Genomic DNA, 12,957 nt, shown 5'->3' on the forward strand with positions numbered 1-12,957 from the left:
GTAAATCAGGAATAAAAATAGCACCTACCTCACAGTGTTGCTATGAGACTCAAATAAGATGATATATGAAAAGGATTTTGTAAACGTTAAAGTATCCTATAAATACCACCATCATCATCATCATCACATATACTTCTTACATCAGAGGAAAGAGGGCAAGCTGGCAGAAAGCTCATGAGAGAAAATCCCCAAAGGTATTCCTTTCCTTCATAAAGATAAAATCTGGGGGCGGCTAGATGGCGCAGTGGATAGAGCACCGGTCCTGGATTCAGGAGTACCTGAGTTCAAATCCAGCCTCAGACACTTAACACTTACTAGCTGTGTGACCCTGGGCAAGTCACTTAACCCCAATTGCCTCACTAAAAAAAAAAAAAAAAAGATAAAATCTGGAGAGATTTGCATCAAGAAACATAGGACCTATTTTCTGTTTTCCACTCACCAATGTCCACAATACAGGGAAAACACGCGGGGCACGTACAATGAGCAGCCGCCCCAATGTCTCTGGATAATTGTCCTCAACCACTTCAATCATCCGCAACAGGGCCTTTACCCCAGGTCGCCAGAGATGCCGCATATTCAGTCCTTCCAGATCCACAAGGCATGTCCAAGAACTGAACCAAGGCAAAGAATCACCCATTATGCTAGGGTTTCCCTCCATCTCAGTCCTAAGCAGGCAGGGCAGAGCTGGATAAAGCGCCAAACATCCATACCTCAACAATACATAGTGATTCCCCTATTATCTCCCCTTAGATCTACCAAAGTGATCTGCAGGCAGAGGAAACAGTCTAAAAAGGCTCACTGTCTGAGTTTGGAAAGGAAGAGAATTGGATAGAAGAGATAGAGAAAAACAGGCCAATAATGCTTTCTAGAGATATGATTGGTTCTTATGGTCAAAGGAAAATAACAACCCGCCTGAACACTTGCCTAATGGGTCGGCCAAGCTGATTTGTGTGCTCTTCACATCTCTTCTGTCCCTCTTCATTAACTGAAAGAATCTGAAAGGCAGAGACAGTCTTGATGGGGACTAAGCCAACAGGGCACACCCAGTCCCATGCCCTCTCTCGGTCCAATCATGAGTACACCTTGCACAACCCATAAAGTTGGCCTCAGGAACTTAGCCCATTTGAAGTCCTAAGGAAATAATAGGGCATTAAGAAATGATGAAGGGGAAGCTAGGTGGTGCAGTGGATAGAACACCGGTCCTGGAATCAGGAGGACCTGAGTTCAAATCCGGCCTCAGACACTTAACACTTACTAGCTCTGTGACCCTGGGCAAGTCACTTAACCCCAATTGCTTCACCAAAAAGAAAGAAAGAAAAAAAAAAAGAAATGATGAAAAGGATAGTTTCAGAGAAACCTAAGAAGGTTTGTACAAACTGATTCAAAAAGAAGTGAGCAGAACCTGGAAAACAGTTCATAAAAACAACAGCATTATGAAGGAAAATAATTGAAAGATGTAAGAATTCTGATTAGCTCATTGAACAACCACAATTCCAAAGGACCAATGAAGAAGCAGCTTACCCATCTCCAGATGGGGAGGTTATGGACACAGGTGTGATGAATAAAAATATGAGAGACATAATTTCTGGGTAATTTAATCTTTTGTTAATAAGGCCAGCAGGATATTAATAAAAGGATGGTCATTTAGCCATCTCTTTCAGACTAAAGACAATCATGGCAGAGGGCTCATAGTTCATATACCTTTCCAAACAGTAAGTGGTTCACCAAATAGCAATCAAATCCAATTGGTTAATGTAATTGCAGGTGGACTATACCAGACCAAACATAGCTTTAGGCTAACAATTCAGAGAACACATATCCTTTTCAATGGGGAGGGGGGCACTGACTGACTCCAGAACAGAGAGATTATCTCCACTCATACCAACCCCAGCCTTTAGCTATCTGGACAAATGAATCTGTCTCTCTCCATGAGTAGAACACAATGAACTTCCCCACCTTAAATTCCTTGTGAAATCTCACAAGTGCTCACAAGAATGAGTCTGACCAAGATGAAGAGAGTGAAATACAACCTTATCCATAAAATCTTTCAGGAAAAACTGAAGGACTTTTGGGAGAAAGGGTGGGGGGACTCTGAATCGTCCCAAGATATTGGTTATAAATAATAATTTCTCACATATTTCTCACACAGGGGACAGAATGAAACACACTTTTTAGGCATGACCAATTTGGAAATTTGTTTGGCTTGATGATGCAGATTTGTTACAAGGGTTTTGTTTTTCTTTTTCTAGTGTTGGGGGAGGAAGGAAGGTGGAAGAGGAAAAAAAAAGTGCTTATTAACTGAAAAAATGTTTTGAAAAGAAATGGGAGAGCCACTACTCACATGGCGAAGGAGTGCCTCCTCCCCCACCGCCTTCATCAAGCCCTTTGTATCCATCTGACCAAGACGCAGAATGTAGAGAGGGCGGCCATCTTTGTAAAAAGAGATCATGCAAAAAGAAGGGAAAATAAGTCAGTAACACAACACCCTTCTGTCTTACTCCTCCACCCCCAAAATCTAGGAGAATATCAAGGACACTGGTGAGAAGCAGAGGACTCTACTGATAATATAATCTCCAGGTGCTACTCATGGAGACTGCTCAAAGAGTGGAACGAGTCACAGGGAACAGCTGAGCCACTCTAAGGCTCATAGGAAAGAGAGAGTTTTGATCCTGGAGCCAAAGAAGAGGGATTCTAGTCCCAACTCCACTCTTCTTTTTTCTATGCTTTTTTTTTTTCCTTTTCAGAGGATGGAAGAATGATCTTTGTCATTTCATAACTTGCTGGTGGGGGGTAGTACGGGGAGAGAAGAGATTCAGAAGGGGAAAAAAAAGATAAATTGATAGTATGAAGAGTGTTCTCAAATCCAATGCAGTCAAGAAGTCAGGAAACAATCCATTTCCACTTAGGAGCTCCTCTGAGGCCAACAGAATGGTTTTGGAACTACCGCTGGGGAACTTGGGGTCAAATTCCCCACACCAGAGTCCCATGTTTTCTCTCTCTTTGCTGTGCTGTCAGGGGAAACTGAATGGTTGGAAGACATATAAAAAGGCAAACCTCTATCCTGGTAGTGCCAGCCGCCTGCATAGAACTCCTCCAGGAGGGGTGGGGGTCTCCACGTCTGAAGGATATAGTCCACTTGGTGCTGCTTTCGCCAGTTCAAGGACTGGCACAGCATCTCCCGGGCCTTTTCAAAGTGAAAGTCTCGAGCCCTCAGGAATCGAAGAATGTGCTCATCTTTGGGAATCTGGAGGAAGGAGGAAAGAAGGAGGAAGGAGGAAGGAGGAAAGAATCCATGCAGCTTTCTTTCCTGGCACAGCAGAGAAAGTTGCCCAACCTAATATCACCTTTCAGGCCTTGGTCATCTTCAAGAGAATGAAGGAGAAAAAACAAGAAAAGAATAAAGGGAGCAGCTAGGTGGCATGGTGAATAAAGCACCGGCCCTGGATTCAGGAGGACCTGAGTTCAAATCTAGCCTCAGACACTTGACACTTACTAGCTGTGTGACCCTGGGCAAGTCTCTTAACCCTCACTGCCCCACCAAAAGAAAAATGAAGGAGTACCATGGTGTAGTAATGGGAAAAATGTTGGACTTGGAGGACCTGTTTTCAAGTCCTGCTTCTGACATTTATAAGCTGTATGATCCTAAGCAAATCATTTAACTTCTTTAAAGAGCAAATGCCTTGTCTGTAAAACAAGGTTGGACTCACTGGTCTCTTCCAACTCTAAATCTATGATTTTAGGATTCTCTCAGCCACCCACTTGTAAAAATTACGGTTTTCTCACTCAATTCTAAGGGGTGGATAAGAGACTCACATCAGCAACCTTCCTACCACTCTGGATTAGAAGAACTCTAGAAAACTTAGGGCCATGTATGGTACAATTGGTGATTTCTCTGCCTCAGTTGTAGATGAGGAAGGGGCAGCCTTCCTTTGTAGTTCAAAGATTATTCTCCTTAAAAAGGGGAAAAGAGAAGGCCAGAACAAAAATGGTTAGCAGGGAATGGACAAGAGACCCAGGCCCAGTGGAACTATATCTTTGAGTTCTGAAAAAACTGTCAGATGTGATTGCTGAGCAACGGTTGGTGAATGGGAGAGGTATTATAGAACCAGAGAAGATCAAATAAATGTTGACCCAGTTTTCAAGAAAAGGAAGAAGAGTTAGTCTATGAATGATAAGTCAAAGAGCTTGACTTCTATACCTGGAAAAATTCTAGAACACATAATAGAGCAGAAGATGGGTTTGTTGGAGCCAACCACTCTAGAGAACAATTAGAAACTACACCCAAAGGGCTATAAAATGGTGCATACCCTTTGACCCAGCAATACCACTGCTAGGCTTATATCCCAAATTCATCCCCCCAAAAGAGAAAAAGACCTATTTGTACAAAAATGTTCATAGCAGCTGTTTTTGTGGTGGCTAAGAACTGAAAATCAAAGGAATGCCCACCAAATGGGGAATGGCTAAACAAACTGTGGTATATGGTTATGATGGAATATTATTGTGCTGTAAGAAATGATAAGCAGGATGATTTCAGAAAGGCCTGGAAAGACTTGTATGAACTGATGTATAGTGAAGGGAACAGAACCAGGAGAATATTGTGCACAGTAGCAGCAATATTGTTTGATGAAGAACTGTGAATGACTCAACTATTCTCAGCAATACAATGATCCAAGACAATCTCAAAGGATTAATGATGAAGCATTTATCCACCTCCAAAGAAAGAACTGATATTGACTGAACAGACTGAAGCATGCTACTTTTTACTTTCTTTCATTTTTCCAAGTTTTCTTATACAAAATGACACAATGGCACATATATTATCTATATCTGATTGTTGATGCCTAGGGGTAGGGTGAGGGGAAGGAGGGAAGGAGAGATAGTATTTGGAACTCAAGACTTTAAATAAAAATTTTTATTATTTTTTTAAAAAATAGATATGGGGCAGCTAGGTGGCACAATGGATAGAGCACTGGCCCTGAATTCAGGAAGACCTGAGTTCAAATCCGGCCTCAAACACTTGACACTTAGTAGCTGTGTGACCCTGGGCAAGTCACTTAACCCCAATTGCCTCACCCAAAAAAAAAAAAAAGATTTTAAAAAATAGTGGATAAAGCACCAGCCCTGGATTCAGGAAGACCTGAATTCAAATCCAGCCTTAGACACTTGGCACTTACTAGCTGTGTGACCCTGGGCAAGTCATAACCCTCACTGCCCTACCAAAAAAAAAAGTGTCTGGGCCTCAGAAAAAAAAAAAGGGTGGGTCTGTAAGTATTAAAAAAGGGAATCTGTGATCACTAAAAGTTAGCATAGTTTCATCAAAAGACTATGCCAAACTATTTGCTTTTTTTTTACAAGACACTAGCAAATCAGGGGAATGCTATAGACATTATATACTTAGACTTCAGCAAAACATTTGACAAAGTCTCTCAAGTTGTCCTTGTAGATGCAATGGGGAGATAATGCTAGATAATAAGGCTAAGTGGATTTGGAATGGGTTGGATGACTGGATCTAAAGTGTAATCATTAAATGAATTAATGATTACTTGGAAGAAGATCTCTAACATAGAGGACCCATCCAGGGATCCATCCTCAGCTCTAAACTGTTCAAGAGTTTTAATCAAGGATGGAAATCCTGTTGTATATGAAAACAACACAAAGCTTGACTTGTGTGGTTTTATGTGTGTATGTATGTATGTGTCCTTTTAGCTTATATATTAATTGATATGTTATCTTTCTTTTTAAAATTTATTTTATTTACTTTTTTGTTACATTTGAGTTCTGAGTTGTCTCCTTCCCTCCCTCCCTCTCAGCCCCACATTAGAGAAGGCCAACATTTGGTACACATATATATGTGGAACTATACAATATATACTTCCACATATCAGTTCTTTCTCTGGAGGTGTATAGCATTTTCTTCCATAAGTCCTTAGTAGCTGATTTTAATATTTATATTACTCAGAACAGGGCAATTAGGTGGTGCAATGGATAGAGTACCAGGCATGGAGTCAGGAAAACTCATCTTCCTGAGCTCAAATCCAGCCTCAGACACTTACTGTCTCTGTGACCCTGGGCAAGTCAGTTAACCCCATTTGCCTCAGTTTCCTTATCTGTAAAATGAGATGGAGAAGTAAATGGCAAACTACTCTAGTATCTTTCCCAAGAAAGTCCCAAATGGGGTCACGAAGAGTCAGCCATGACTGAAATGACTGAACAACAATAACTATATCAGTTCTTTTCTTGGAAGTGGACAGCATTTTCCTTTGTAAGTCCTTCATAGTTACTTTGAAAATTCATATTACTCAGGCTAGCCTACTTATTCATAGTTACTCTTCGAACAATATTGTTGTTACTGTATACAATGTTCTCTTGGTTCTGCTTATCTCACTCTGCATTATGCCATGCAAGTCTTCCCATGTTTTTGTAAAATCAACCTGCTTGTTCGTTCTTTCTTTCTTTCTTTCTTTTTGCAGGGCTATGAGGGTTAAGTGACTTGCCCAGGATCACACAGCTAGTAAGTGTCAAGTGTCTGAGGTCAGATTTGAACTCAGGTCCTCCTGAATCCAGGGCCAGTGCTTTATCCTCTGTACCACCTAGCTGCCCTGTGCTTGTTATTTCTTACAGCACAGTAATATTCCATCACAATCATATTCCACAACTTATTCAGCCATTCTTCAATTGATGGGCATCTCCTCAATTTCCAGGTTTTTGCCACCACAAACAGAGTTGCTATAAATATTTTAGGGCATATAGGTTATTTTCCCTTTTTCCCTGATGACCTTGGGAAACAGAACTAGTAATGGTATTACTGGGTCAAAGGGTACATAGTTTTATAACCCCTTGGGCATAATTCTAGATTGCTCCCCAAAATGGTTAAATAAGTTCACAGTTCCACCAACAGTGTATTAGTGTCTCAGTTCTTCCGTATCTCCTTCAACATTTGTCATTTTCCCTTCTATCATTTTAGCCAATCTGACAGATGTGAGATGTTACCTCAATGTTGGCTTAATTTGTATTCCTTTAATCAATAATAATTTAGAGCATTTTTTCATATGACTATATATAGCTTTGATTTCTTCTTCCAAAAACTGCCTGTTCATCAACTTGGGCCATTTATCATTGGAGAATGACTCATACTCTTATAAATTTGAATTCTCTATATATTTGAGATACAAGGCCTTTAACCGAGAAACTGTCTATAAAATTTTTTTCTCAATTTTTTTGCTTTCCTTCTAATCTTGATTACGTTGGTTTTATTTGTACAAAAACTTTTTAAATTTAATGTAATCAAAATTATCCATTTTATATCTCACAATGTACCTGGTCTCTTATTTATTCATAAAATCTTCTCCAATCCATAAACCTAATAGGTAATACGGTCCATATTCTTCAAATTTACTTACCATATCTCCCTTTATGTCTAGGTCATGTATCCATTTTGTCCCTATCTTGGCAAATGGTATAAGCTATTAGTCTATAACTAGTTTCTGCCAGACTGCTTTTTAGTTTTCCCAGCAATTTTTACCAAATGGTGAGTTCTTATACCAAAAATTTAGAGCTTTACATTTGTCAAACACAAGGTTACTATAATCATTTACTACTGTGTATTGTATAACTACTCTATTTTACTGATTCACTACTCTATTTCTTTTCTTTTTTTTTTTTGCAGGGTAATGAGGGTTAAGTGACTTGCCCAGGGTCACATAGCTAGTAAAGTGTCAAGTGTCTGAGGCTGGGTTTGAACTCAGGTCCTCCTGAATCCAAGGCCAGTGCTTTATCCACTGTGCCACCTAGCTGCCCCCCACTACTCTATTTCTTAGCCAGTACCTGATAGTTTTGGTAATGACCACCTTATAATACAGTTGAAGATCTGGTACTGCTAGGCCTCTTTCCTTTACATTTTTTTCATTAATTACTTTGATATTCTTGACCTTTTGTTCTTCCAAATAAATTTTGTTACTATTTTTTCTAGTTCGATAAAATTATTTTTCAGAAGTTTAATTGGGATGGCACTGAATACACAAGTTAGCTTAGGTAGAATTGTCATTTTTATTACTTTGGCTTGGCCCACTCATAAACAATTGATATTTCTCTAATTAAATCTAACTTTATATAAAAAGTGTTTTATAATTATGTTTGTATAATTCCTGGATTTGTCTTGGCAGGTATATTCCCAGGTATTGATATTGTCTATGGTTATTTCATCTTATTATCTCTTCTATTATCTCTTTCTTGCAGGGCTTTGTTGGTGATATATAGAAATACTGATAATTTATGTGAGCTAATTTTACATCCTGTTACTTTGCTAAAATGATCAATTTTTTCAACTGATTTTGAAGTTGACTCTCTAGGATTTTCCAAATATACCATCATATTATCTATGAAAAGAGAAAAATTTTATTTCTTCATGGCCCATTTTGATTCCTTTAATTTCTTCTTCTCTTATTGCTATAACTAGCATTTCTAGTACAATACTGAATAATATTGGTGATAATGGGCATTCTTGTTTTACTCCTCATCTTACTGGGAAAGCGTCAAGCTTATCTCCATTATAGATAATGCTTGCCGGTGGTTTGTGGTAGAAGATTATCTTTCTTAAAAGATCTCAACAAGTTAAAACAATGGGTCAGAATAATAGGAAATTTATTTGAGTTATATTTGCCTATTTCAAAAAAGCAACTTGGGGGGGAGGGAGGAAAAGAAGTAGGAGAAAAAAGTATGGTTAGATACCTGTGGGGGAAAAAATCTTAAGGTCTTAGTATCCTGCCAACTCAACATGATTCAAGAGTGTAAAATGACAGCCAAAAAAGCTAGTTTACATGAAGAGAGGCACAATGACCAGAATGAGGAGGTAGCAGATTAACTAACTTGACCCTTGTCAGACCATATTTAGAGTACTATGATCAGTTCTGGGCAAATTTTGACAAAGACATTGGACTGAATATGGCGGAAAACACCTGTAATCTCTGTGACTGGAAGAGGTTGGTGGATTACTGAGTTAACATAGGCTATGCCTATCAGGTGTCCACACTAAATTGACACAAATATAGTGAGCTTTATCAGGTTGCCTAAGGAGGATGGAACTGACAGAGATCAGAAACAGAGCAAGTCAAAGTTTCCATGCTGATCAGTAGTAAGATTGGGCCTGTGAGTGGTTACTTAACTTCCACAGGGCCCATAAGGGAGACACAGTCTTTGGGGGGGGGGGGGCAATTGGGGTTAAGTGACTTGCCCAGGGTCACACAGCTAGTAAGTGTCAAGTATCTGAGGCCAGGTTTGAACTCAGGTCCTCCTGACTTCAGGGCCAGTGCTTTATCCACTGCACCACCTAGCTGCCCCTGAGACACAGTCTTAAAAAAAAAAAAAGACAGTGGCAAGTGTCTCAAGGAGGAGGTGTCAAAGAAAGCAAATTGGGAGAACAAGATACAACATCACTACTCTGTGATAATGTAAATCAAAATAGTATTAAAGAGCAAGTGAAGTTTTTAGATGAAAAAATCAAAGCTATCTACAGTCATATGAAGAAGGGCTTTAAATCACTATTTTTTTCCATTTATTTAGAATTTAATTTTTTCCCAAATTACATGTAAAAACAAATTTTAACATCAATTTTTAAAACTTTGTCTTTCAAATTCTCTTCCTCCCTCCCTCCCCCTTAAGAACTCAAGCAATTCAATATAAGTTACATGTATAGTCATGCAAAACATTTTCAGGTTGTGAAAGAAAACAGACAAAAAAACTTTAGAAAAAGAAACTAAAAAAGTTATGCTTCAATTATATTCAGACACCATCAGTTCTTTCTCTGGAGATGGACTGCATTTTTCATAAGTCCTTCACTTGGATGATTGCATTGCTGAAAATAACTAAGTCCATTCACAGCAGATCATCTTACAATATTGCTGTAATTTTATATATAGTACATTTTACCTTGCATCAGCTCATGTAAATTCTAAATCACTATTGATTAAAGAAATGCAAATTAAAATAACTCTGAGGTACCACCTCACTCCTATCAGATTGGCTAATATGACAAAAAAAGGGAAATGATAAATGTTGGAGAAGCTATGGAAAAATTGGAACATTAATGCATTATTGGTGGAGTTGTGAACTGATCCAACCATTCTGGAGAACAATTTGGAACTATGCCCAAAAGGTTATAAAATTGCATACCTTTTGACCCAGCAATACCACTACTAGGTCTATATCCCAAAGAGATCATAAAAAGGGGAAAGGACCTATGTGTGCAAAAATATTTATAGAAGTTCTTTTTATGGTGGCAAAATATTGGAAATTTAGGGGATGCCCAGCAATTGGAGAATGACTGAACAAGTTGTGATATATGAATATAATGGAATACTATTGTGCAACAACAAATGATTAGCAAAGTTCAAAAAAACCTGGAAAGACTTGTATGAGCTAACTCAAAATGAAGTGAGCAGAACCAGGAAAACATCATACACAATATCAGCAACATTGTATGATGATCAACCATCAATGACCTAGCTCTTCTCAGTAATGTAATGATCCAAGACAAATAGAAAGGACTCATGATGGAAAATGCTATCCACATCCAGCTAAAGAGCTGATGAACTCTAAATGCAGACTGAGGCATACTTTTTTCACTTTATTGTGTGTGTGTGTGTGTGTGTGTGTGTGTTTTACCCCTTTTGATCTATTTCTTCTTTCACAACTGTGACTAATATGGAAACATGTTTTACATAACTGCACATATATAACATATCAAATTGCCTGCCATTTTAGGAAGGGGAGGGAAGGGAGAGAGGGAGAAAAATTTGGAACTCAAAATCTTGTAAAAATGAAAGTTAAAAATTGTCTTGACATATAAATGGGAAAAAATAAAATACTATTTTGAAAAAGAGCAGCTGAATTATATTAAGTACTTATTTTTACTGTAATAGAATTAATACAATTTTAGTCCTAGAGAACAGATGATGAAACACACTTCCCTCCTCTCAGTAAAGAGGTGGGGGGTTACAGGAGTAAAATGCTGCATCTACCCATTCGTTTTGTGGGTGGGTTTTGGTTAATTGTTTTCTTTTTTACAAGTTAGTGTTGGAGGTTGGGTTATATCAGGAAATGTCTATCAATAGGAAACTTTTTTTTTTTAAAGAGGCACCTCAGGATGATGAGAAGAATAGAAAAGGAAAAGTGCTTAGCCTCAAAAAAAAAAAAAGAGTGGGTTTAGCCTCAGAGAGGACATGACAACTCTGTAAGTATTCAAGGGATTGTGATATGGAAAAAGGATCAGATTTAGCCACTTTAATATCCCCCCTTTCCCCTCCTGATCTAACCCCTAGGGAAAAACTAGGAACAATGACTGGAAATTGCAGAGACAGATTTAGGATCTACTTAAGGAAAACTTCCTAACAATGAGAGCTAGCCAAAAGCAAGATGGGCTAGAATTAATAGGTTCCCCCATTGAAGGACTTCAATAAGAAGCTGTTGACAAGTATTGGGAGATGAAGGAAGCATTCTGTATAATGTACGGGTGGGGCTAGATAGCTCTGAAGTCCTTTCCAACATGCAGACTTGATCCTTTGATGCTTTCCAAAAGAATATCCCTCCTCATTTATTTGCTGACAAAAATGTGTGTGTGTGTGTGTGTGTGTGTGTGTGTGTATACCTGAAAAGAGAAGTTTAGGCCCATGCCTTGGATGGAGGAGGAGAAAGGAAGAAAAAATGAAAGATGAAAACTAGATGAATAAATGAAAAAAGCCATCTATTAAATACTTACTCTGTGCCAAGTACTGTGCTAAATATTGGTGATACATAAAGAAAAAGAAGACAACATGTTTGTAAAAGGTTTGGTTTTTCTTGCTTTCTTAATGTATGGATGTTGGGGAGGGGTGAGGTAGGAGAGAGAGTATATGAACCTACAAATAAAAGAAAATGGAATTTTTAAAAAATGGAGAAAAGAAAGAAAGGTAAGAAAAAGGCCCTGCTCTCAAGGAGTGAACACTCTGATGAGGGAGACAACACATACAGGAGGGTTTGGCTAGGGGGCACATGGAAAAACCAGAGGTCCTAAGGGTTCATCATCAAGAAGGAGAGCAAAGCCCAGGGGTCCTTGAAAGCTCTGGAGGGAGGGGAAGAGGAAGGAGAAAACTGCTCTCATTCCTGTATACATTTTGTTTATTTGGTTCCCCTGAGGTTCCCATAGGAATTCTTTTAGCCACAATCACACCATTATGGTAGTGAAAAGTGACTAAAAGGTCAGGGCAATGGGTATGGCATATAGCATAGAACACATGATTGCTAATGCATTCTGAGCTCAATTGGCCTCTTGGTCACCTTCTTGATCCCAGATGCAGCTTGGGGAGGGGACTTGGCAATTGCAGAATGGTGGACCAGGCTGCTGCTACTCATAGCTTTGACCCAGCACTCAAAAGGCAGACAGGAATAAATACACCATACCAAAAGAAACAGGCTATAAACCATTACCTTTTTCTGACTTTATTCCTCTGCTTCTGACTACAGATCAAGAGGATCAAATGAGATAATATTTTAGCACAATGCCTGGCACACAGTAGGTATTATATAAATACTATCATCATCATTTTTGTTGTTGTTTAAGAAATAGCCAAGGGGCGGCTAGATGGCACAGTCAATAAAGCACCGGCCCTGAATTCAGGAGTACCTGAGTTCAAATCCAGCCTCAGACACTTGACACTTACTAGCTGTGTGACCCTGGGCAAGTCACTTAACCCCCATTGCCCCTCAAAAAAAAAAAGAAATAGCCAAGTTGCAATGGAAATTTGAGTTTCTATGTTCCAGACTTTCCATGGTCCAGGTCTTTCTGTAACCATAATCATATTCTATTTATTTTACTTAAGATGTATCTTTCTGAAATGTGTGAACTGCTGCCCAAGCAATGCTTCTCATATGATGCTTTAAACGTGTCATCTGTCTTTACAAAAACTTTCATGAATTCCCCATCAC

At 38.8% G+C, this 12,957-nt stretch overlaps 1 protein-coding gene across 5 annotated transcripts in view; it reads right to left on the minus strand.

Annotated features, from left to right (window-relative positions):
* SEC14L5 (SEC14 like lipid binding 5) overlaps positions 1-12,957 on the minus strand; it is a 94,637-nt gene that overhangs the window by 17,036 nt on the left and 64,644 nt on the right. For all 5 annotated transcript variants that reach the window (XM_043971035.1, XM_043971044.1, XM_043971059.1 and 2 more), the window contains exons 8-11: positions 3,055-3,244; positions 2,342-2,430; positions 925-995; positions 440-611 (exon numbers count right to left, since the gene is read on the minus strand). In XM_043971035.1, coding sequence (XP_043826970.1) covers positions 440-611; positions 925-995; positions 2,342-2,430; positions 3,055-3,244 — 522 coding nt within the window. The remainder of the gene's footprint in view (positions 1-439; positions 612-924; positions 996-2,341; positions 2,431-3,054; positions 3,245-12,957) is intronic.

Source organism: Dromiciops gliroides, chromosome 1 (assembly GCF_019393635.1).
Source record: "Dromiciops gliroides isolate mDroGli1 chromosome 1, mDroGli1.pri, whole genome shotgun sequence".
Classification (NCBI taxonomy): Eukaryota; Metazoa; Chordata; class Mammalia; order Microbiotheria; family Microbiotheriidae; genus Dromiciops; species Dromiciops gliroides.